The following is a 17,712-nucleotide window of genomic DNA, read 5'->3' as shown; positions in this document are numbered from 1 at the left end:
GCGACCCTAGGAATCGCAGCAAGCCAGGCCTCCCTGTCCATCACCAACTCCCGGAGTTTACCCAAACTCATGTCCATCAAGTCGATGATGCCATCCAACCATCTCATCCTCTGTTGTCCCCTTCTCCTCCTGTCCTCAATCTTTCCCAGTATCAGGGTCTTTTCAAATGAGTCAGCTCTTCGCATCAGATGGCCAAAGTATTGGAGTTTCAGCTTCAACATCAGTCTTCCCAATGAACACTTAGGACTGATCTCCTTTAGGAGAGACTGGTTGGATCTCCTTGCAGTCCAAGGGACTCTCAAGAGTCTTCTCCAACACCACAGTTCAAAAGCATCAATTCTTTGGCACTCAGCTTTCTTTATAGTCCAACTCTCACATCCATACATGACTACTGGAACAACCATAGCCTTGACTAGATGGACCTTTGTTGGCAGAGTAACGTCTCTGCTTTTTAATATGCTGTCTGCTGCTGCTAAGTTGCTTCAGTGGTGTCCAACTCTGTGCGACCCCATGGACGGCAGCCCACCAGGCTCCCCTGTCCCTGGGATTCTCCAGGCAAGAACACTGGAGTAGGTTGCCATTTCCTTCTCCAGTGCATAAAAGTGAAAAGTGAAAAGTGAAGTCGCTCAGTCGTGTCCGACTCTTAGCAACCCCATGGACTGCAGCCTACCAGGCTCGTCCATCCATGGGATTTTCCAGGCAAGAGTTCTGGAGTGGGGTGCCATTGCCTTCTCCAATATGCTGTCTAGGTTGTTCATAACTTTCCTTCCGAGGAGTATGCGTCATTTAATTTCATGACTGCAGTCACCATCTGCAGTGATTTTGGAGCCCCAAAAAATAAAGTCAGTCACTATTTCCACTGTTTCCCCATCTATTTGCCATGAAATGATGGGACCAGATGCCATGATCTTAGTTTTCTGAATGCTGAGCTTTAAGCCAACTGTTTCACTCTCCTCTTTCACCTTCATCAAGAGGCTCTTCAGTTCTTCTTCACTTTCTGCCATAAGGGTGGTGTCATCTGCATATCTGAGGTTATTGATATTTCTCCCAGCCATCTTGATTCCAGCTTGTGCTTCATCCAGCCCAGCGTTTCTCATGATGTACTCTGCATATAAGTTAAATAAGCAGCATGACAATATACAGTCTTTCTAATTAATATTCAGGTTGATTTCCTTTAGGATTGACCGATTTGATCTCCTTGCAGTCCAAGGGACTCTCAAGAGTTTTCTCCAGTAGGACAATTCAAAAGCATCAATTCTTCGGCATTCAGCCTTTTTTACCATCCAGCTCTCACATCGGCACATGACTATCAGAAAAACCATAGATTTGATTATACAGACCCTTGTCGGCATAGTAACGTCTGCTTTTTAACTGCTGTCTAGGTTTGTTATAACTTTCCTTCCAAGGAGCAAGTAAAAGTAGCACCAGTAATTCCCTTTGTGGTGATGGAATATGTCTGTATCTGGATTGGGGTGGTTATACAAATCTATGCATGTGACAAAATTGCATAGAACTACACACAGCAGAGTGCATTTAATTATTGGTAAAATCTCGAAAGTGAAAGTGAAGTCGCTCAGTCGTTTCCAACTCTTTGTGACCCCATGGAATGTAGCCTACCAAGCTCCTCTGTCCATGGGATTTACCAGGCAAGAGTACTGGAGTGGGCTGCCATTTCCTTCTCCAGGGGATCTTCCCAACCCAGGGATAGAACTCTGGTCTCCCTCATTGCAAGCAGACGCTTTACCATCTGAGCCACCAGGGTAAAATCTGGAAAAGGTCTGTAAATCACAAGTGTGTCAGTGTCCTGGGTTTGATACAGCATTGCAGTTGTATAAGATGTTACCATCAAGTACACAGAGGACTTCAGTGTACTGTTTTTGCAACTTTCTATGAGTCTATAATTATTCCAAAGTAAAAGTTTTTTAAAATGAAAAAGAGTCAGAGAAAGAGGGCACTCATAGTAGAAGTGAGTATTGTTCTGGTGAAACTTTTATTTCATCTGTGTGCTCTTGTGAGTCCTGGGTCACCATGTGAAATGTACTTAATGTACTTCTTGGGAGATGGGAGGGTGATCATCAAGGTCAAAACCAGTTTGAAACAACTGCTCTACAGCAAGCTTGGAGACTCAAAGATCTAGAAGAAGCCACGCAGCCAGTATGAAGAAGTAAGACAGGCCTGGTTAAGATTGTCATCACTCCTCTTCCCCATATATCAGTCATAGTTCTTACTATAGTACGTTTCATAACAATATAAATATCCTTTACTTCTACAGATACATGTGCTCTTTCTTAATTTTAATTTTTTTAACCACATGACACTCTTGATCTATGTGCTCTCACCACTTTTGAGAGTGAATTAGTTATTCTGTTGCCCAGTAACAAATTACTCCAAATCATAGCAACATACAACAACATTTATCATCTAATGGTTTCTAGGAATGGTTTAGTTGGGTGGTTCTCACTCAGGATCTCCCAGGACGTTGCAGTTGGATTATCAGTCAAAGCTGCAGTCTTCTGAAGGCTCAAAAGCTGCCAGGGAATCAACTCCCAAGCTGACTAGTTGACAAGCCTCAGCGAATCACTGACTGTTGACGAGACTTGAGCTCCTCACCACATGGGCATCTCCATAGGACTGTTCCCAACATGGCAGCTGGCTTTCCCAAGAAGGAGAGATAGAAAAGAAAGAGCAAGAAAGCCAGGCATCAAATTAGAAGTTCATCTTTTATAACATAATCTCAGAAATGGCATATGGGACTTTCCTGGAAGTTGAGTGGTTAAGACTCTGTGCTACCACTGCAGGAGGTACAGATTCAATCCCTGGTCAGGGAACTAAGATCTGGCACACTGGGAGGCACAGCCAAAAAATAACAATTTCTAAAAACGAGAAAGAAGTGACATATTATCTTCTCTACTGTATGTCATTGGCCACACAGACAAATCCTGGTACAATAGAGGAGGGGATGACACAAGAGTGGGAACAAGAGGTAGGATCATTAGGGGCTATCTTGAAGGCAAATGTCCACAAATAGAGATCTGGGGACAAGAAATATTTATCTACCATAAGTAAAACATCCATACATATATAATAAATGGCAACTAACACCGGTCTCCATGCTGCAAAGACATTAGGGGATGGTGGAGAAACCAGTAAAGGGAAGCAGACATACCCCATTTCAAGGGGCAGCTGCTAATCATGGTGCTACGTGAGAAAAAAATACAGATCCAGAGTTGCTGGATCTTCAACTTGGAAATCTTCCAATATTTGAGTACTGGCTGAAGTTTTTTGTTAACTTTAATGTGACCAAATAAAATATATAATCCATATGGATACAGTTTGCAAACCCTGCTGCCAAGTCCAGGCAAGGGTGGTGCCAGGGTTAAAAGCTCAGGGTTTACAATTAGGTAGAACTGGATTCAAGCTCTAGCCATGCCAGTTACTGGTTGTATGACCTTGACCAAGCCTCAGAGCCTACCCTGTAAAGCAGAGTGGATCAAAATAATGCCATTTCACACTGCTTAGCTTAGGTTTTAGTGACACAATATATGAAATCCTTTTCGCAGGGACTAGAATATGACAACAGCTCAAAAAGATTGGTTTTATTATTGCTATTCTAACAGCAGAGATGAAAACTGAAACAATAACATCCTCACCCACACTGTGACTGTTAGCCACGTGGGTGATCTCAGCAACTGCCAAGCTTGATTTAGGGGTTCATTCACATGTCTCCAGAGCAGGACAATCATTACTGAGGCTGAACCTCAAAGGCCCACTTTGCTTTCTTCACAGTGTTATCTTGGGGAGTCCTTAAACTCCATGAGCTACAAAGATAAACAGTGTTTTGATGGTATGGAAAACACAAACACAACTTGTTGATTTCTTTGCTTCTTCAACCTCCATGGTGTGAGAGTCACACAGCTATTTTCAGGCTGCCAGAACTGACAGCCAAAAGGAAGTTTGTTTCACAACTGGAACAACAGCTTGAAAAGGACCAGGGAGGTCACCTAGGGAGAAGCAGTTGTACTCATTGTACTCGAGTGAACCTACTCGAGCCCAGGGTCTGAATCGTCCCTATCACAGTCCACACCCCTGGCTATCCACCTCTCATTGAATGTCTCCAGTGACAGGGAACTCATCACTATCCCCAAAGTAGCTTATTCCATTTTGGTTAAGAATTTTATGCATGTATTCCAGGAATATTGATTGAGCACTTACTATATATCAGGCATTGCATTTGGTGCTGGTGGTAAATGAGACACATGAGGTCTCCCATTTCCTAGTGTGGGACACAGACAAAAACAAAGAGATAAATATATGTTTGGTAGAGATAGATTAGTTGACAAAATAATCAATAAACAACCTATAATAGGAATAGAAAAGAGTTTTATTGAGCCAAACTGTGGACTATAACCCAGAAGACAGCCTCTCAGATAACTCCAAGGAACTACTCCAGAGAAGCATGGTTTTCGGCACAGTTTTATGTCTTGTCCCAACAAAGACCACTAAACAAGTCAGGTATACATTCCTTCAAGATTTAAACAAACAAAAAATCAGCACATACACAGTAAGTCAGTATGGCCTTGACACCTGGGAAGGGAATCTTTTCATTGAAGAAGTACCAACACTGGTGTCCTGGGAAGGAAAATATTTCATCTGTATTTTTAATATGGGCATTCTTTATTTCCCATCAATGTGCCCTTTTCTTCAATAATTAAAACAGATGTAGGGACTTCCCTGGTGGTCCATTAGCTAAGACTCCGCACTCCCAATGCAGGGGGCCTGAGTTTGATCCCTGGTCAGGGCACTAGATCCCGAAGGTGGCAACCAAAGATTCTGCGTGCAGCAACTAAGACCTAGCGCAGTCAAACGAACAGACAAATAAAAATATTTTTTAAAAAGATGTACAATGTATGTTTGATGGAAAAGGGAATGGCAACCCACTCCAGTATTATTGCCTGGAGGATTCCAGGGGCAGAGAACCCTGGCGGAATATAGTCCCTGGGGTCGCATAGACTCAGATGACTGAGCAACTAACACACACACAATGTATGTTTGATAGGCCACAAATAGGCTACTGGAATTAGCATAAAATTCAGCTTAACGCATGTGTAAACCAAAATGACTTCCCCATACCTGAATATAAACTTTTATCAGATTTTAAGAAGAAAAATGAAACAAGGTTAAATTTAGGGAATGATAGAAATGGTCAAGGAGAATTCTCTGAGGCAAGGACACTCAAGCAGCTTTCTTCATGAAAAGAGAAAGGGCACAATGTGAACACCTAGACTAAGAGGAACATCTCACGTGAACATTTCAGCCAGGAGTGAACAAAGGAGGTGTAGATGTCTTCCTTATATTCAAGGAAATCTGGACTGAATTCTTTCTTCCTGTTCACACTGCCACAAATCTCCTTGCCACTTGAGAGTTAATCCTGTTACTCATGTCTCCCTGTACTTGCAGGTTAATGGTCAGGCTGAGAAGGCTCTGTGTCTGTCCTGTGGGCCCAATGTCATCATATTTTGTCCATTTCTCCTGCTTGCTTTGGTGTTTACAGTGTTTCATCCTCCCCATTAATAATATAGTTAGCATTCTATCTACATTTCCATTCAAGTCCCTAAAAATGAACTCACGATGGCCAGGTCTGAGGGCTGGAGTCCCCCGGTAAATCTCCAAAGGCTTCTCCCAGCCCCCCAACAAATTGAAAGTCATCAAGACTCCCTTTGGGGGACTTCCCTGGTGGTCCAGTGTTAAGCCTCTGCACTTCCATTGCACCAGGGCCTGGGTTCGATCCCTGGTCAGGGGACTAAGATCTCGTATAAAGAAGAAAAGACTCCCTTCTGTCCTTATCAGGGCTTCAATTTCCAGCGCTTCTTCTCAATGGAAATACAACTGGAGCTGAGTGGTTTTGCTTTCTCTATACCATCTGTGAACAGAATAAAATCTGCTCCAAGCAGCAGGCTGATATGTTGTCAGACAAATGAAGCCCCAAGACGTAAGGAAACACAGGGCACGTGCCACAGCTTGTTGACTGATTCAGAGTTATTCAGTTTCTACACTAGACATTAGTAAGAGTCTCATCATCTTTCTATCTTCCACACCCAGAACATTGCCAGAACCCCATGGACATTGATAAACCCTTGTCAAAAAGTATGTATGTAAGTATTATGGAAGATATTTAGGGGAAAATCCCCCAATAAGACCAAAGACCCTGGCATCCCTAAGTTATGATTTTTCTGTTGCTGTTATTGTTCAGTCACTCAGTTGTGATACTCTTTGCAACTCTATGGACTGTAGCACCCCAGGCTTCTCTGTCCTTCACCATCTCCTGGAGCTTGCTCAAACTCATGTCCATCAAGTTGGTGATGACATCCAACCATCTCATCCTCTGTCATCCCCTTCTCCTCCTGCCTTCAATCTTTCCCAGCATCAGGGTCTTTTCTAATGAGTCAGCTCTTTGCCTCAGGTGGCCAAAGTATTGGAGCTTCAGCTTCAGCATCAGTCCTTCCAATATATATTCATGATTGATCTCCTTTAGGATTAACTGGTTTGATCTCCTTGCAGTCCAAGGAATTCTTTTTTCTGTCTCATGGGGAAATGAGTTGTGGTGCCACAGAACAAAAATTCCCAAGACTTTAGTGACTTATAAAAACTGCAACATGTATTTTACTTGTGAACTTGCAATGGGACCTGAGACAGCTTGTGTGCTCCTCTCTGCATTACCTCATGGACTTGCGTGCTTGGTGGTGGATGCTGGCTCAGACCTCAGCTGTGGCTTGTGGCTAGAAAGCCTGTAAGTGACCTACCCTTATAGGTACTTAGTTTTCTCAGAGTGTGGAGGCACCCTGAGAGTCAGGCAGAGCTGTGTGGCTCCTAAGTGGAAAAGCGTAATTTCTGGAATTTTATTCTCTAGAATAAAGTCACCAAGGATAGTCTACACTCAGGAATTGGAAGGACAAGTGTCAAAAAAAATATGCAGATGTTTAAAACCACCACCAATAGGACTGAATTAGACAAACAAAGGTTTGACCTTTGTTCTTAAGAAATAAATGCCTAAGAGGCTCACTGCTTTCTTAGAGATGAGCCACAGAACTGAATAAGTGAAAATAAAGAATGTGGGGCCTTCCCTGGAGGTCCAGTGGTTAAGATTCTGTGCTTCTGCTACAGGGGATGCAGGTTCAACCCCTGGTCAAGGAACTAAGATCCCACATGCTACCCAGCACACCCAAAATAACAAAACAAAACAAAAAAGAATGTCTGCAAGTTTACTCAGAGCTCCTTAGTTTGGAAATCCTGCAAGCTTGATATGTTTGAAACATGCATCTCCACAACTGTATCTAGAAGAAATAGATTCCTTTGTTTCCCAAATAAAAGGAAGTTGGAATTTTACTTCACCATGGGGCCAAATTAGGACAACTTCACAGGCCAAAGGTGGGGCCCAGGAAGGTAATACCTAAATAACACTTGGCATTGCATCTGAAAAGGAATCCAGTGCCACCAAAACCCTCCAAAGAGTCGACATCTCTGGATGTCTGGATATTTTCATGCTGAAGTTTGGCAAATCCATCATATATGGCAGAGTCTGCTCCCAAGTCTTTTACTCCTGGGCACATAGCTTGACTACATTTCCCAGCCTCCCTTGCATTTAGGTGACATCATGTGACTGAGTCCTGTCCAAAGAGATGAGGGCAGAACTGATGGAGACTACTTCCAAGCCTGGAATACGCTTCACTGGTGGCTCATTGGTAAAGAAACCATCTGCTAATGCAGGAATCACAGGAGATGTGGGTTTGATCCCTGGGTCGGGAAGATCCCCTGGCAAAGGAAATGGCAACCCATCCCAGTATTCTTGCCTGGAAAATCCCATGGTCAGAGGAGCCTGGAGAGCTACAGTCCACAGTGGTCGCAAAGAGTTGGACATGACTAAGCAGCACTTCCAAGCCTGATCCCTAAAAACTCCAGTGCAGTCCTCTCTTTTCCCTTTTCCCATCTACTGCCTGGATGGAATAAACATCCAGGACCTAGGGGAGGAGCCTGGGATGAGAGAGAAGAAGCCTGAGTACATGAGTCACTACAAGGAGGAACACGATCTGAACATAAAGAGCATAAAATGTTGCTGCATGAATGGGGAATAAACTTTTACTGCATTAAGACCCTTTGGGAATTGTTTGTTATGGTTGTTTGCCTACCCTGTGAAGTTGGATGTTTATTTAAGAAATGTTCATTCCCCTCCCTCTCCCACCATGAGTGGACTACACATCTCCATTCCACTGATGGTTGGTTTGGCCTACGGGATGTTAACAGACACGAGGTGACATGGTATGCTTTAATACACACTTCAACAATTCTGCACTCTCTTACGCAACAGCCCGTTTGCTGTTTTCTCATCACCTTGAGAACAAGCTCCAGCTTGTTCTGGGCTTGTCCTGGGCCAGAGCACGAGACACCTGAGAAGCAGACCTAGGTCCCGCGAACAGCGTGAAATCAGGCCCAGCTGAGCCCAACACAGCAGCTCCTACCTCCAGAGGAGTGAGCGAGAACAAGTGATTATTGTTTTAGCCACTGACTTTTGTGATAGTCTGTTACACAGCATACTGTGGCAACAGTTGACTGATACACAAATGAAATGTGTGTGCCACTCTCATGGGGCTGCCATGTTAAGCTTCCACTTGATGCCTGTTCTTTATCTCACTTAAGTTTTATGCCAAAACTCTTATTAATGAAGAGGTATAAGAAAACACTTGCCCAAAGGCACACAGGAAGTTTGGTATATCAAATTCATAAGCCCAAATTTATTTCCTTCTGTGCCAAATGCACTGAGGGAATGGGGGGGGGGGTAGGGTGAAGCAGGCAAAATTAGGAAGGGCTGGGACAGAACTTAGGATGTTTCCACAAAATGCCAATTTAAAAGTGTTTGGCTGGTCTTCCCTGGTGGTACAGTGGATAAGAATGTGCCTGCCACTGCAGGGGACACAGGTTCGATCCCTGGTCCAGGAAGATTCCACATGCCACGGAGCAACTAAGCCCATGCGCCACAACTACTGAAGCCCGTGTGCCCTAGAGATTGGGCTGCACAACAAGAGAAGCCACCACAGTGAGAAGCGCTGGCGCCTCAAGAGAAGCCCCTGCTCGCTGCCACTACAGAAAGACCCGGCAGCTACAAAGACCCACTGCAACCCCTTCAAAAAAGAAAATAAAAATAAAAGGGCTTAGTAATGCTCCTGGACATTTGGAAAGTTCAGAGCGAATAAAATGACCAGCTTCACCCCCTGGGTTGTTCCTTTATGGAACTAAAGATGTTGAACGGAATGAAGATACAACTTTTCTAAGAAAGACTTCAAGAGTTGCAGTATACTCCTATAATGGATTGAAAAGGAAAGCAAGAACCTTTGTAGGTGCATATTCAAGGTTAACTCAAGGAGAAAAACCGAACCTTGGGACACTACGTCCCTAGGAGCCCTGTGAGAAAAAAAACACAGCAAGCCCCTGGGGGCTGCCAGACAATGCTTGTAACAAGCGTCCTAAGGGAGCACCAGCGATGGGTCCTGCAGGAACTCCCCAGCTCGAAAACGGAAACAACGGGCCCCCAATAGTAGCAAAGAGCAGTGGAAATCTATCTGTACTTCCCTGTCTTTCATCTCTAGGACCCCTGACTCGGATTCTTTAAGTGTGAGCCCCGCAGGCGTTCACCTCCAGGAGGAGTGGGAAAGGGGGTGGAGGATTTCCGGGAAGCTAAAGGCAAAACACGTGGGGACTACGCAGGGGTGGGTGCCTCCTGCAAGCTGGGACTGCTGTAAAGCGCGCGAGCACGTCTGGACATCCATACTCAACAATGATACACTGCACACTTAGTACACTCACACCCATACCCAACCGTACACCCTTCCCCCCCGCCGACCTCCCACGCCCCTGCTGCGGGTGAGCAGCGAATTTCCGGAGAGGGAGGAGTGCAGCCCCCTAGAAAACTGAGGGCGTGGCACCAACAGTGGCGGCGCCTGCTGCCAACACTCTGGGGTCCAGGGAGCTGGGGGAACTGGATGAAGGGACCGCGCGCGGGGTAAGAGCCGGGTCCTGCCCAGCGGGCTGCCGAGCTGAGGGCGCGGCGGGGAAGAGAGCGACCCGCGCTGGTCCCGCCCTCCGGCCGCCGGCCCCGCCCCCGCTGCGGCGGGCGAGAGGAGGGGCGTGGCGGGCGCGGCCTATATAAGGCGAGGGGCGGGCGCCGCTCTTTTGTCTTTTGCTGCAGCAACGCGAGTGGGAGCCCCGGGGCCGCGGTCTGGAAGCGGAACTTCTCGGTGAGCGGCGCCCTGGGGCGGAGGCCCAGTCCTGGTGGGGTCAGAGCGGGTTTTCCTGGCGGGTGCGCGGCGGCCTCGTCGGGCGCCTTTCCCCGACGGGACGCCGGGGCGGGCGGGCCACACCCTGGGGCTGCGGAGCCGGGTGCGGGACGCGCCCAGATCCTCGGCCTCCGGAGTGTCGGGAACGCCCCAGCCCGAGTGCCACGTCGTGGAGCGGAGGCGGGGAGGGCAGAGGGGGCCGCTGGCTTCCGGCCAACCGCCTTGATTTGCCCGCTAGGATTGTTTTAAGAAAATGGCAGACAAGCCCGACTTGGGGGAAATCAACAGCTTCGATAAGGCCAAGCTGAAGAAGACTGAGACGCAGGAGAAGAACACCCTGCCGACCAAAGAGAGTGAGTCCGCCCCCGCCTCCGGGTCCGCGGGCTCCCAGCCCAGTCCCCACCCCGCCCTTCCCGTTAACCCAGCCCCACACCCCATCCGGCAGTTGCTTCCCATCGGGCGGCCCCAGCCCCTGTTTCTGTTGCACAAAGCGCCTTTCTCTTCCCAGCCCCACGCCTCTTTCTTAATCCCTAGCCTCGTGGGTGCCTTTCCCAAACCAGGTTTGCAAGCGCCCCGTTTGGGGGGGTTGCCAGGGGTCCCCATCCCCCAGTGTACATTTCTTGCTCTCCACAGCCATTGAGCAAGAGAAGCAAGCAAAGTGAGATTTCCCACGAACCTGGAGGATTCTCCACCGCATCATCTTGGAGACCCTAGCCGTGATGTGGAGGAAGAGCCACCTGCAAGATGTACACGAGCGACAAGCTGCACTGTGAACCCGGGCACTCCGTGCCGTCGCCACCGGCCCGCGGGTCTCTGAAGGGGACCTTCCAATCGGACTGCCAAATTTCTCCGGTTTGCCCTGGAATATTATAGAAAATTATTTGTATGATTAATGAAAATAAAACACACCTCGTGGCATGGCTGGCGTGCTCTTGTCTCTTAGTTGAGTATGCGTGGGTAGTGCCGCTGCAGCGAAACCCGGCGGCGCGCAGGAGTCGGGAGTTCCTGCAGCAGAGCGGGGGAGGGGGTCGCAGAATGGACTGGCTTGGAAGGGACCATCTTTTATTTTTGGATTTGCCTGTTCCTCCGTAAGATTTCATAGGTTATTAGCCACTTATTCTTGCTTATAATGCAATCGATGCAAAATTTAACCCCACTTTTCAGTTCCTGGAAGCCGTCTTGGAAAATGCTTTGGCAAAGGGGCATAATTGTTTTTGATAAGCTTTTCCAGTCCCACCGCTTTTTTTTTTTTTCTGGACACCTCATAATTCTGATGAACACCAGGAGAGAACAGAGAGTTCACGTCAGAGAAGAAAGGGTGGGGGGAAAGACCGAATCCAGAATGTTGGAAATTGGGCGAGGTCACAAAAGTCCCCCATTAGCTTTCTCTTGGGGCCTGAAAGAGGGGGCATGGGAACAGAAACAAAGGCGGGATCCAGGGAAAATGCCAGAATATCAGAACTGGAGGAGCCAGCACCAGAACTAGAGGAGCTGTGGGGGACAGCCTCGCTTTTTGTCTCTTAACCCGAGCTCAAAAGCGTTAGCCGTTAGAGGGAGTGCTGGGCTGAGCAGCCTCGGGTGCTGTGATCAGCAGGAAGGGCGGGGATGTGGAGGGAGGGCTGGGGCCGGCAGGGGCAGTAGAACCCTGCTGGGTCACACCCCAGGTCCCATTGGGAAGGGCCGGGCCAGGCCGTGGGCCCGCAGCCCACGAAGGAGGAAAGCCTGATATGGTGGGGCTTTCTGAAGCTTAAGAACAGGCTTGTGATTCTGGGTGGCGGAGGAGGTTGGGGGGTGGAGTTCCTTCAAAGGAAGATGGTGATAACACATTGTGTAAGGATTTGTCCCCTATCTGCCTGACCATCAGGCTTTCCTAGTAGCTCAGTGGTAAAGAATTCACCTGCTTATGCAGGAGATGGAGGTTCAATCCCTGAGTTGGGAAGATCCCCTGGAGGAGGGACGGCAACCCACCCCAGTATTCTTGCTTGGAAAATCCCCTGGACAGAGGAGCGTGGCGGGCTATATAGTCCATAGGGGTCCCAAAGAGTCAGAAACGGCTGAGCGTACAGTGCACTGCCTGACCATCAGGGGCTGGATGGTGGGTGAGGGCAGATATTTGACATGTGACCCCTGTCCAAAGGGACCTTAAAATCCAGTGGGTAAGACCTCTGGGACCACAATCAGGGACACCTAGGCTGAGGGAGTCATGGCTCCTTTGACATGGAGGGGCTTGACAGTGAGACTTGCGCTATGGAGGCTAAGTGGGCCTGGGGAAGAGAAATAAGGGACACACAGAGGCCATCAGGCCAAGGGACACTAATCTTTGCTGGATGTGTGCTATGGGCCAGGCACTGTGCTCAGAGCTTTAATTCTCAAAAACTATTAAGGCAGGATCACTGCCTTAATGCATGCAATCCCAGGGTTGAGAAGATCCCCCGAAGGAGGAAATGGCAAGCCACTCCAGTTTTCTAGGCTGGGAAATCCCATGAACAGAGGAGACTACAGACAGGCTACAGTCCATGGGATCACAAAGAGTTGGACACTACTGAGCACGCACATGCATGCATGCACACATTAAGGCAGAATGATTATCATCCATGTTACTGATGGGGAAACAGATTCAGAGAGACAAGGAATTTGCTAAAGACACACAGCCAGTGAGAAGTGGAGCCAGAATCTGGGGCCAAGGGTGTGGTTTGGGGGACCTTAACAACCTGACGTTCAGTATATCTCTTATGTCCGTTTTGTGAGCATCCACTCCTTGAAACATTAATAATTGCACCAGTTGGGGTCTATTGTTGGTAGACTGAGGAAAAAGGAAATAAGAAATCACTACCACCTTCAAAAACAGCACAGTTGTCTGCAGGGCAAGAGGGCTTTGGAGGAAGATAAAGCTGGATGGGGGATCAGCGGGCTGGAGTGAGAGAGATTGGGAGCGCCTCTGTTGCTTTCCGTGGGATGGTCAAGGGGGGTGTCTCTCAGAGAAGGGGGCCTGCAACAAAGATGTAGGAATTTGAGGAGGAGAAAAGTAAACACCTGGAGGGATAAGATAAGCATGTTCCCTAGGGGAGGAACAGCAAGTGCATGCTCACCCAGTGGCTGCTGAGGAAAAACAAAAAGCTGGGCTGGAATGGGCATGGCCTAAGGAGCTGAGGTGTGAGAGGCCAAGAGATGGGGAGGCAGGTCTTGACATCCTTGGGCTGTTGGAAGGTTGACTGCTGAGAGGTTCCCTCCCCCCATCCCAAGGTGCTGCATAGGCACCCCTCATGGGGATGAAGCATCCTGTCTGGCCACACCCCACTAAGGCCCCTTCTGGACCAGCCCGCTCTCCGGGGGCTCCATCTGCAACACAGGTCGCAGGCCCTCTACTCCCCAGATCCCACTGACTCCTCGTCCCCAGTAGGGCCACTCAGGAGAACACAGATTCCCATTCCTGTGACCCTCTTCTTCTCCAAAGATTCCCATGACTTTCTCACCTCCTCTCCAGGAAATCCTTTCTATTCTGAGGTGGTGGGGAGCTCAGGAGAGCCTTGCTCTTCCTAAGAATTTAAAAAGACAAAAAATTAAAGAGGAGATTTAAGACACTTTTGCTTTTCCACTCAGAGACAATGAGTTGATTGAATGGGGCCCGGCCCTGGTGGGGAAAGGAGATGTGATGGACAAGGCAGGTGTGAGCTATCATTTCAGAAAGCTGATCACAATGCATTGGTTTACGAGGTAAGGCTGCCCTTCCTCAACCCATCCGGGCTCCTGAGCTGTTTCAAGGGGTGCACATCTAGGTACCTCTCAGCCTGAATGGTAGAACCCCCAGAAGACAGACCCAGAAGGCCAAGTACTGGCCAAGAGGCCCACCTTCCTAGGCCCCATCTCTTTCCCCCTGGTTGATCCCAGGAAATCCTATGGGTGTCAGAACCAAGAACAGGGGTGTCAGAGAACGCTGAAGCAGCTCAGGCCGACCCTCACGCCCCCTCCTCCCTCCCTCACCCCACCATTTTTAATCCTCCCCCTTGGGAATAGTGACACCCTTGGGAAAGTTATACTGAATTACTGGTTTCTGCCCTTTTCCTCCTATCTACAATAAACTGTGGAAAATTCTGAAAGAGATGGGAATACCAGACCACCTGACCTGCCTCTTGAGAAACCTATATGCAGATCAGGAAGCAACAGTTAGAACTGGACATGGAACAACAGACTGGTTCCAAATAGGAAAAGGAGTATGTCAAGGCTGTATATTGTCACCCTGCTTAATTAAGTTCTATGCAGAGTACATCATGAGAAACGCTGGGCTAGAGGAAGCACAAGCTGTAATCAAGATTGCCGGGAGAAATATCAACAACCTCAGATATGCAGATGACACCACCCTTATGGCAGAAAGTGAAGAGGAACTAAAGAGCCTCTTGATGAAAGTGAAAGTGGAGAGTGAAAAAGTTGGCTTAAAACTCAACATTCAGAAAATGAAGATCATGGCATCTGGTCCCATCACTTCATGGGAAATAGATGTGGAAACAGTGTCAGACTGTATTTTTTTGGGCTCCAAAATCACTGCAGATGGTGACTGCAGCCATGAAATTAAAATATGCTTACTCCTTGGGAGGAAGGTTATGACCAACCTAGATAGCATATTCAAAAGCAGAGACATTACTTTGCCAACAAAGGTCCGTCTAGTCAAGGCTATGGTTTTTCCAGTGGTCATGTATGGATGTGAGAGTTGGACTGTGAAGAAGGCTGAGCACTGAAGAATTGATGCTTTTGAACTGTGGTTTGGGGAAGACTCTTGAGAGTCCCTTGGACTGCAAGGAGATCCAACCAGTCCATTCTAAAGGAGATCAGTCCTGGGTGTTCTTTGGAAGGAATGATGCTAAAGCTGAAACTCCAATACTTTGGCCACCTCACGCGAAGAGTTGACTCATTGGAAAAGACTCTGATGTTGGGAGGGATTGGGGGCAGGAGGAAAAGGGGATGACAGAGGATGAGATGGCTGGATGGCATCACCAACCCGAAGGACGTGAGTTTGAGTGAACTCCGGGAGTTTGTGATGGACAGGGAGGCCTGGCGTGCTGCGATTCATGGGGTCGCAAAGAGTCGGACATGACTGAGCGACTGAACTGAACCGAAGCATTCAGAAACCAGTTATTGGTCCAATAACAAAATGAAGCTTGCTTTGAAACTAGAATACAATTGTAATGTTCTTTTTTAAACACACCTGAATTGAATTTCTGGTTTCGTTTCCTTTTAAAAAAAAAAAAATTATTTTTGGTTGCACTGGGTCTTCATTGCTGCACACGGGCTTTCTCTAGTTGTGGTGCACGGGCTTCTCACTGTGGTGGCTTCTCTCGATGCAGAGCATGGGCTCTAGGGCACACAGGCTTCAGTAGTTGCGATTCGTGGGCTTTAGCTGCTCCCCAGCATGTGGAATAATCCCGGAACAGAGATCAAACCCGTGTCTCCTGCGTTGGCATGCAGATTTTGAGCCACTGTACCACCAGGGAAGTCCTGGCTTCATTTTCTTTTTATTTATTTATTTACTTATTTATTTGACTATGCTGGGTCTTAGTTGAGGCATGTGAGATCTAGTTCCCTGACCAGGGATCGAACCTGGGCCCCCTGCATTGGGAACACAGAGTCTTAACCACTGGACCACCAGGGAAGTCTGTCATTTTCTTATTTCATTTCTAAGACGAGTTTTGATAATTAGGCTTCCGTGTTGTGAATAGAGCTCAAGGCTTGGGACTTTCCACTGTCGTAGGGTGCACCAGAGTGCTCAGGAAGACAGAAAGTTCCCCCACACACATTCCACCTCCTATTCAGCATGCGCTCAGTGCCTTGTATGTACCCCAAGCTGCTGGGGTAAACCAGATGGAGGCTGCCTCAGAGAGCACCTAGGCTAGATCAGAAGGAAGTCCCAACACTTCCCAATCCCCCAGATTGCTATCCCACCCTCTTCTCTCACCCTCAGACAAACATTTTCTCTTCTCAGGCAATATTAGATGCCTTAAAATAATAATCTCTCTAGATCCCTCACTCAGCTTCCCCTAATGTTAGCATCTTACTTCATCATAGTCCAGTTATCACAATCAAGAAATTAATGTTACACTATTATTAATCCCACTCCGGGGCATATACTCAGACAAAACTACAATTTGAAAAGATACATGCACCCCTATGTTCATAGCAGCACTATTTACAATAGTGAAGACATGGAAGCAACCTAAATGTCCAACGACAGATGAATGGATAAAGAAGACGTGGCACATATACACAGTGAAGTATTCCTCAGCCATTAAAAGAAATGAAATAATGCCATTTGCAGCAAAATGGATGGGCCTAGAGATTATCGTACTAAGTGAAGTAGGTCAGAAAAAGACAAATTCATACGATATCACTTATATGTGGATTCTAAAATACAACACAAATGAACTTACCTATGAAGCAGAAACAGACTCACAGATATAGACAATAGACTGGGTGCCAAGGGGAGGGAAGGACTGGGAGTTTGGGATTAGCAGATGCAAACTCTTATATGTAGGACGGATAAACAACAAGTGCCTACTGTATGGCACAAGGAACTGTATTCACTATTCTGTGATAAACTGTAATGGAAAAGAAGGAAACGGCAACCCGCTCCAGTGTTCTTGCCTGGAGAATCCCACGGACAGAGGAGCCTGGCGGGCTACAGTCCATGGGGTCGCACAGAGTCAGACACAACTGAGCAACTAATCACATATGGCATATGTGTGCGTGTGTGTGTGTGTGTGTGCGCACACGAGCTAGGTTGCTTCAGTTGTGTCCCACTCTTTGCCACTCTCTCTCTCTCTCTATATATATATATATATATAACTGAATTACTTTGCAGAACACCAGAAACTGACACAGCATCATAAATCAACTATACGTCATACTCCAACTCTACTATATTTTCTTAAAAATAAAAATTTTAATTATCCTACTATTAACTAAATAAAGATCTTATTCAAATTTCACCAGTTTTCCCATGAATGTCCTTTCTCTGTTCCAGGATCTTATCCAGGGTCCCACGTAACATTCAGTTATTTCTCTTTAGTGTCCTGCAATCTGTGATCGATCCTTGGTCTCTCCCTTTTTTTAATGACCTTGACACTTCTTATAAGTGTACCATCAAGTCTCTGCCGAATGTATCTCAATTCAGGTTTGTCTTGTTTTCCCATGATTCGACTGATGTCCTAGATGTGTTTTTGTAAGCTGCTCCACATTCTTTTTGGAGTGGAAAGAAAATGCAACGTGCCTTTGTTCCCATGCTTTTCCCCACCTTCTGTCATTTCCCTTGAATGGGAAAAACCCTCCTGTGTTTCTCCTCTCTACTCTTCCTGCACTGCTCAACCAGATGTGCAGGAAAAACTCTCCTGTTTCTCCT

The 17,712-nt window shown here is 47.1% G+C and overlaps 1 protein-coding gene, 1 long non-coding RNA gene and 1 other non-coding gene across 3 annotated transcripts in view; 1 reads left to right on the top strand and 2 right to left on the bottom strand.

Moving 5' to 3' along the window:
* TMSB10 (thymosin beta 10) overlaps positions 1 to 11,243 on the top strand; it is a 225,675-nt gene extending 214,432 nt beyond the window's left edge. Inside the window, exons 2-4 of the mRNA XM_055540371.1 lie at positions 10,224 to 10,286; positions 10,564 to 10,678; positions 10,959 to 11,243. Coding sequence (XP_055396346.1) covers positions 10,579 to 10,678; positions 10,959 to 10,987 — 129 coding nt within the window. The 5' untranslated portion in view covers positions 10,224 to 10,286; positions 10,564 to 10,578 and the 3' untranslated portion in view covers positions 10,988 to 11,243. The remainder of the gene's footprint in view (positions 1 to 10,223; positions 10,287 to 10,563; positions 10,679 to 10,958) is intronic.
* On the bottom strand, positions 1,974 to 4,275 carry LOC129623198 (uncharacterized). Its single transcript, XR_008700390.1, has 2 exons — positions 4,213 to 4,275; positions 1,974 to 2,653 (listed from the first exon to the last, which is right to left on the bottom strand). It is a non-coding gene; the product is annotated as an uncharacterized LOC129623198 (long non-coding RNA).
* Positions 11,244 to 15,896: 4,653 nt separating the features above from the next.
* Positions 15,897 to 15,969, bottom strand: TRNAG-CCC (transfer RNA glycine (anticodon CCC)). Its single transcript has one exon. It is a non-coding gene; the product is annotated as a tRNA-Gly (tRNA).
* Between the last annotated feature and the right edge of the window lie 1,743 nt (positions 15,970 to 17,712).

This window comes from Bubalus kerabau, chromosome 11 (genome assembly GCF_029407905.1).
Source record: "Bubalus kerabau isolate K-KA32 ecotype Philippines breed swamp buffalo chromosome 11, PCC_UOA_SB_1v2, whole genome shotgun sequence".
Classification (NCBI taxonomy): Eukaryota; Metazoa; Chordata; class Mammalia; order Artiodactyla; family Bovidae; genus Bubalus; species Bubalus kerabau.
Note: the sequence above shows the minus strand (reverse complement) of the source record. Positions and strands in the feature narration are given on the sequence as shown.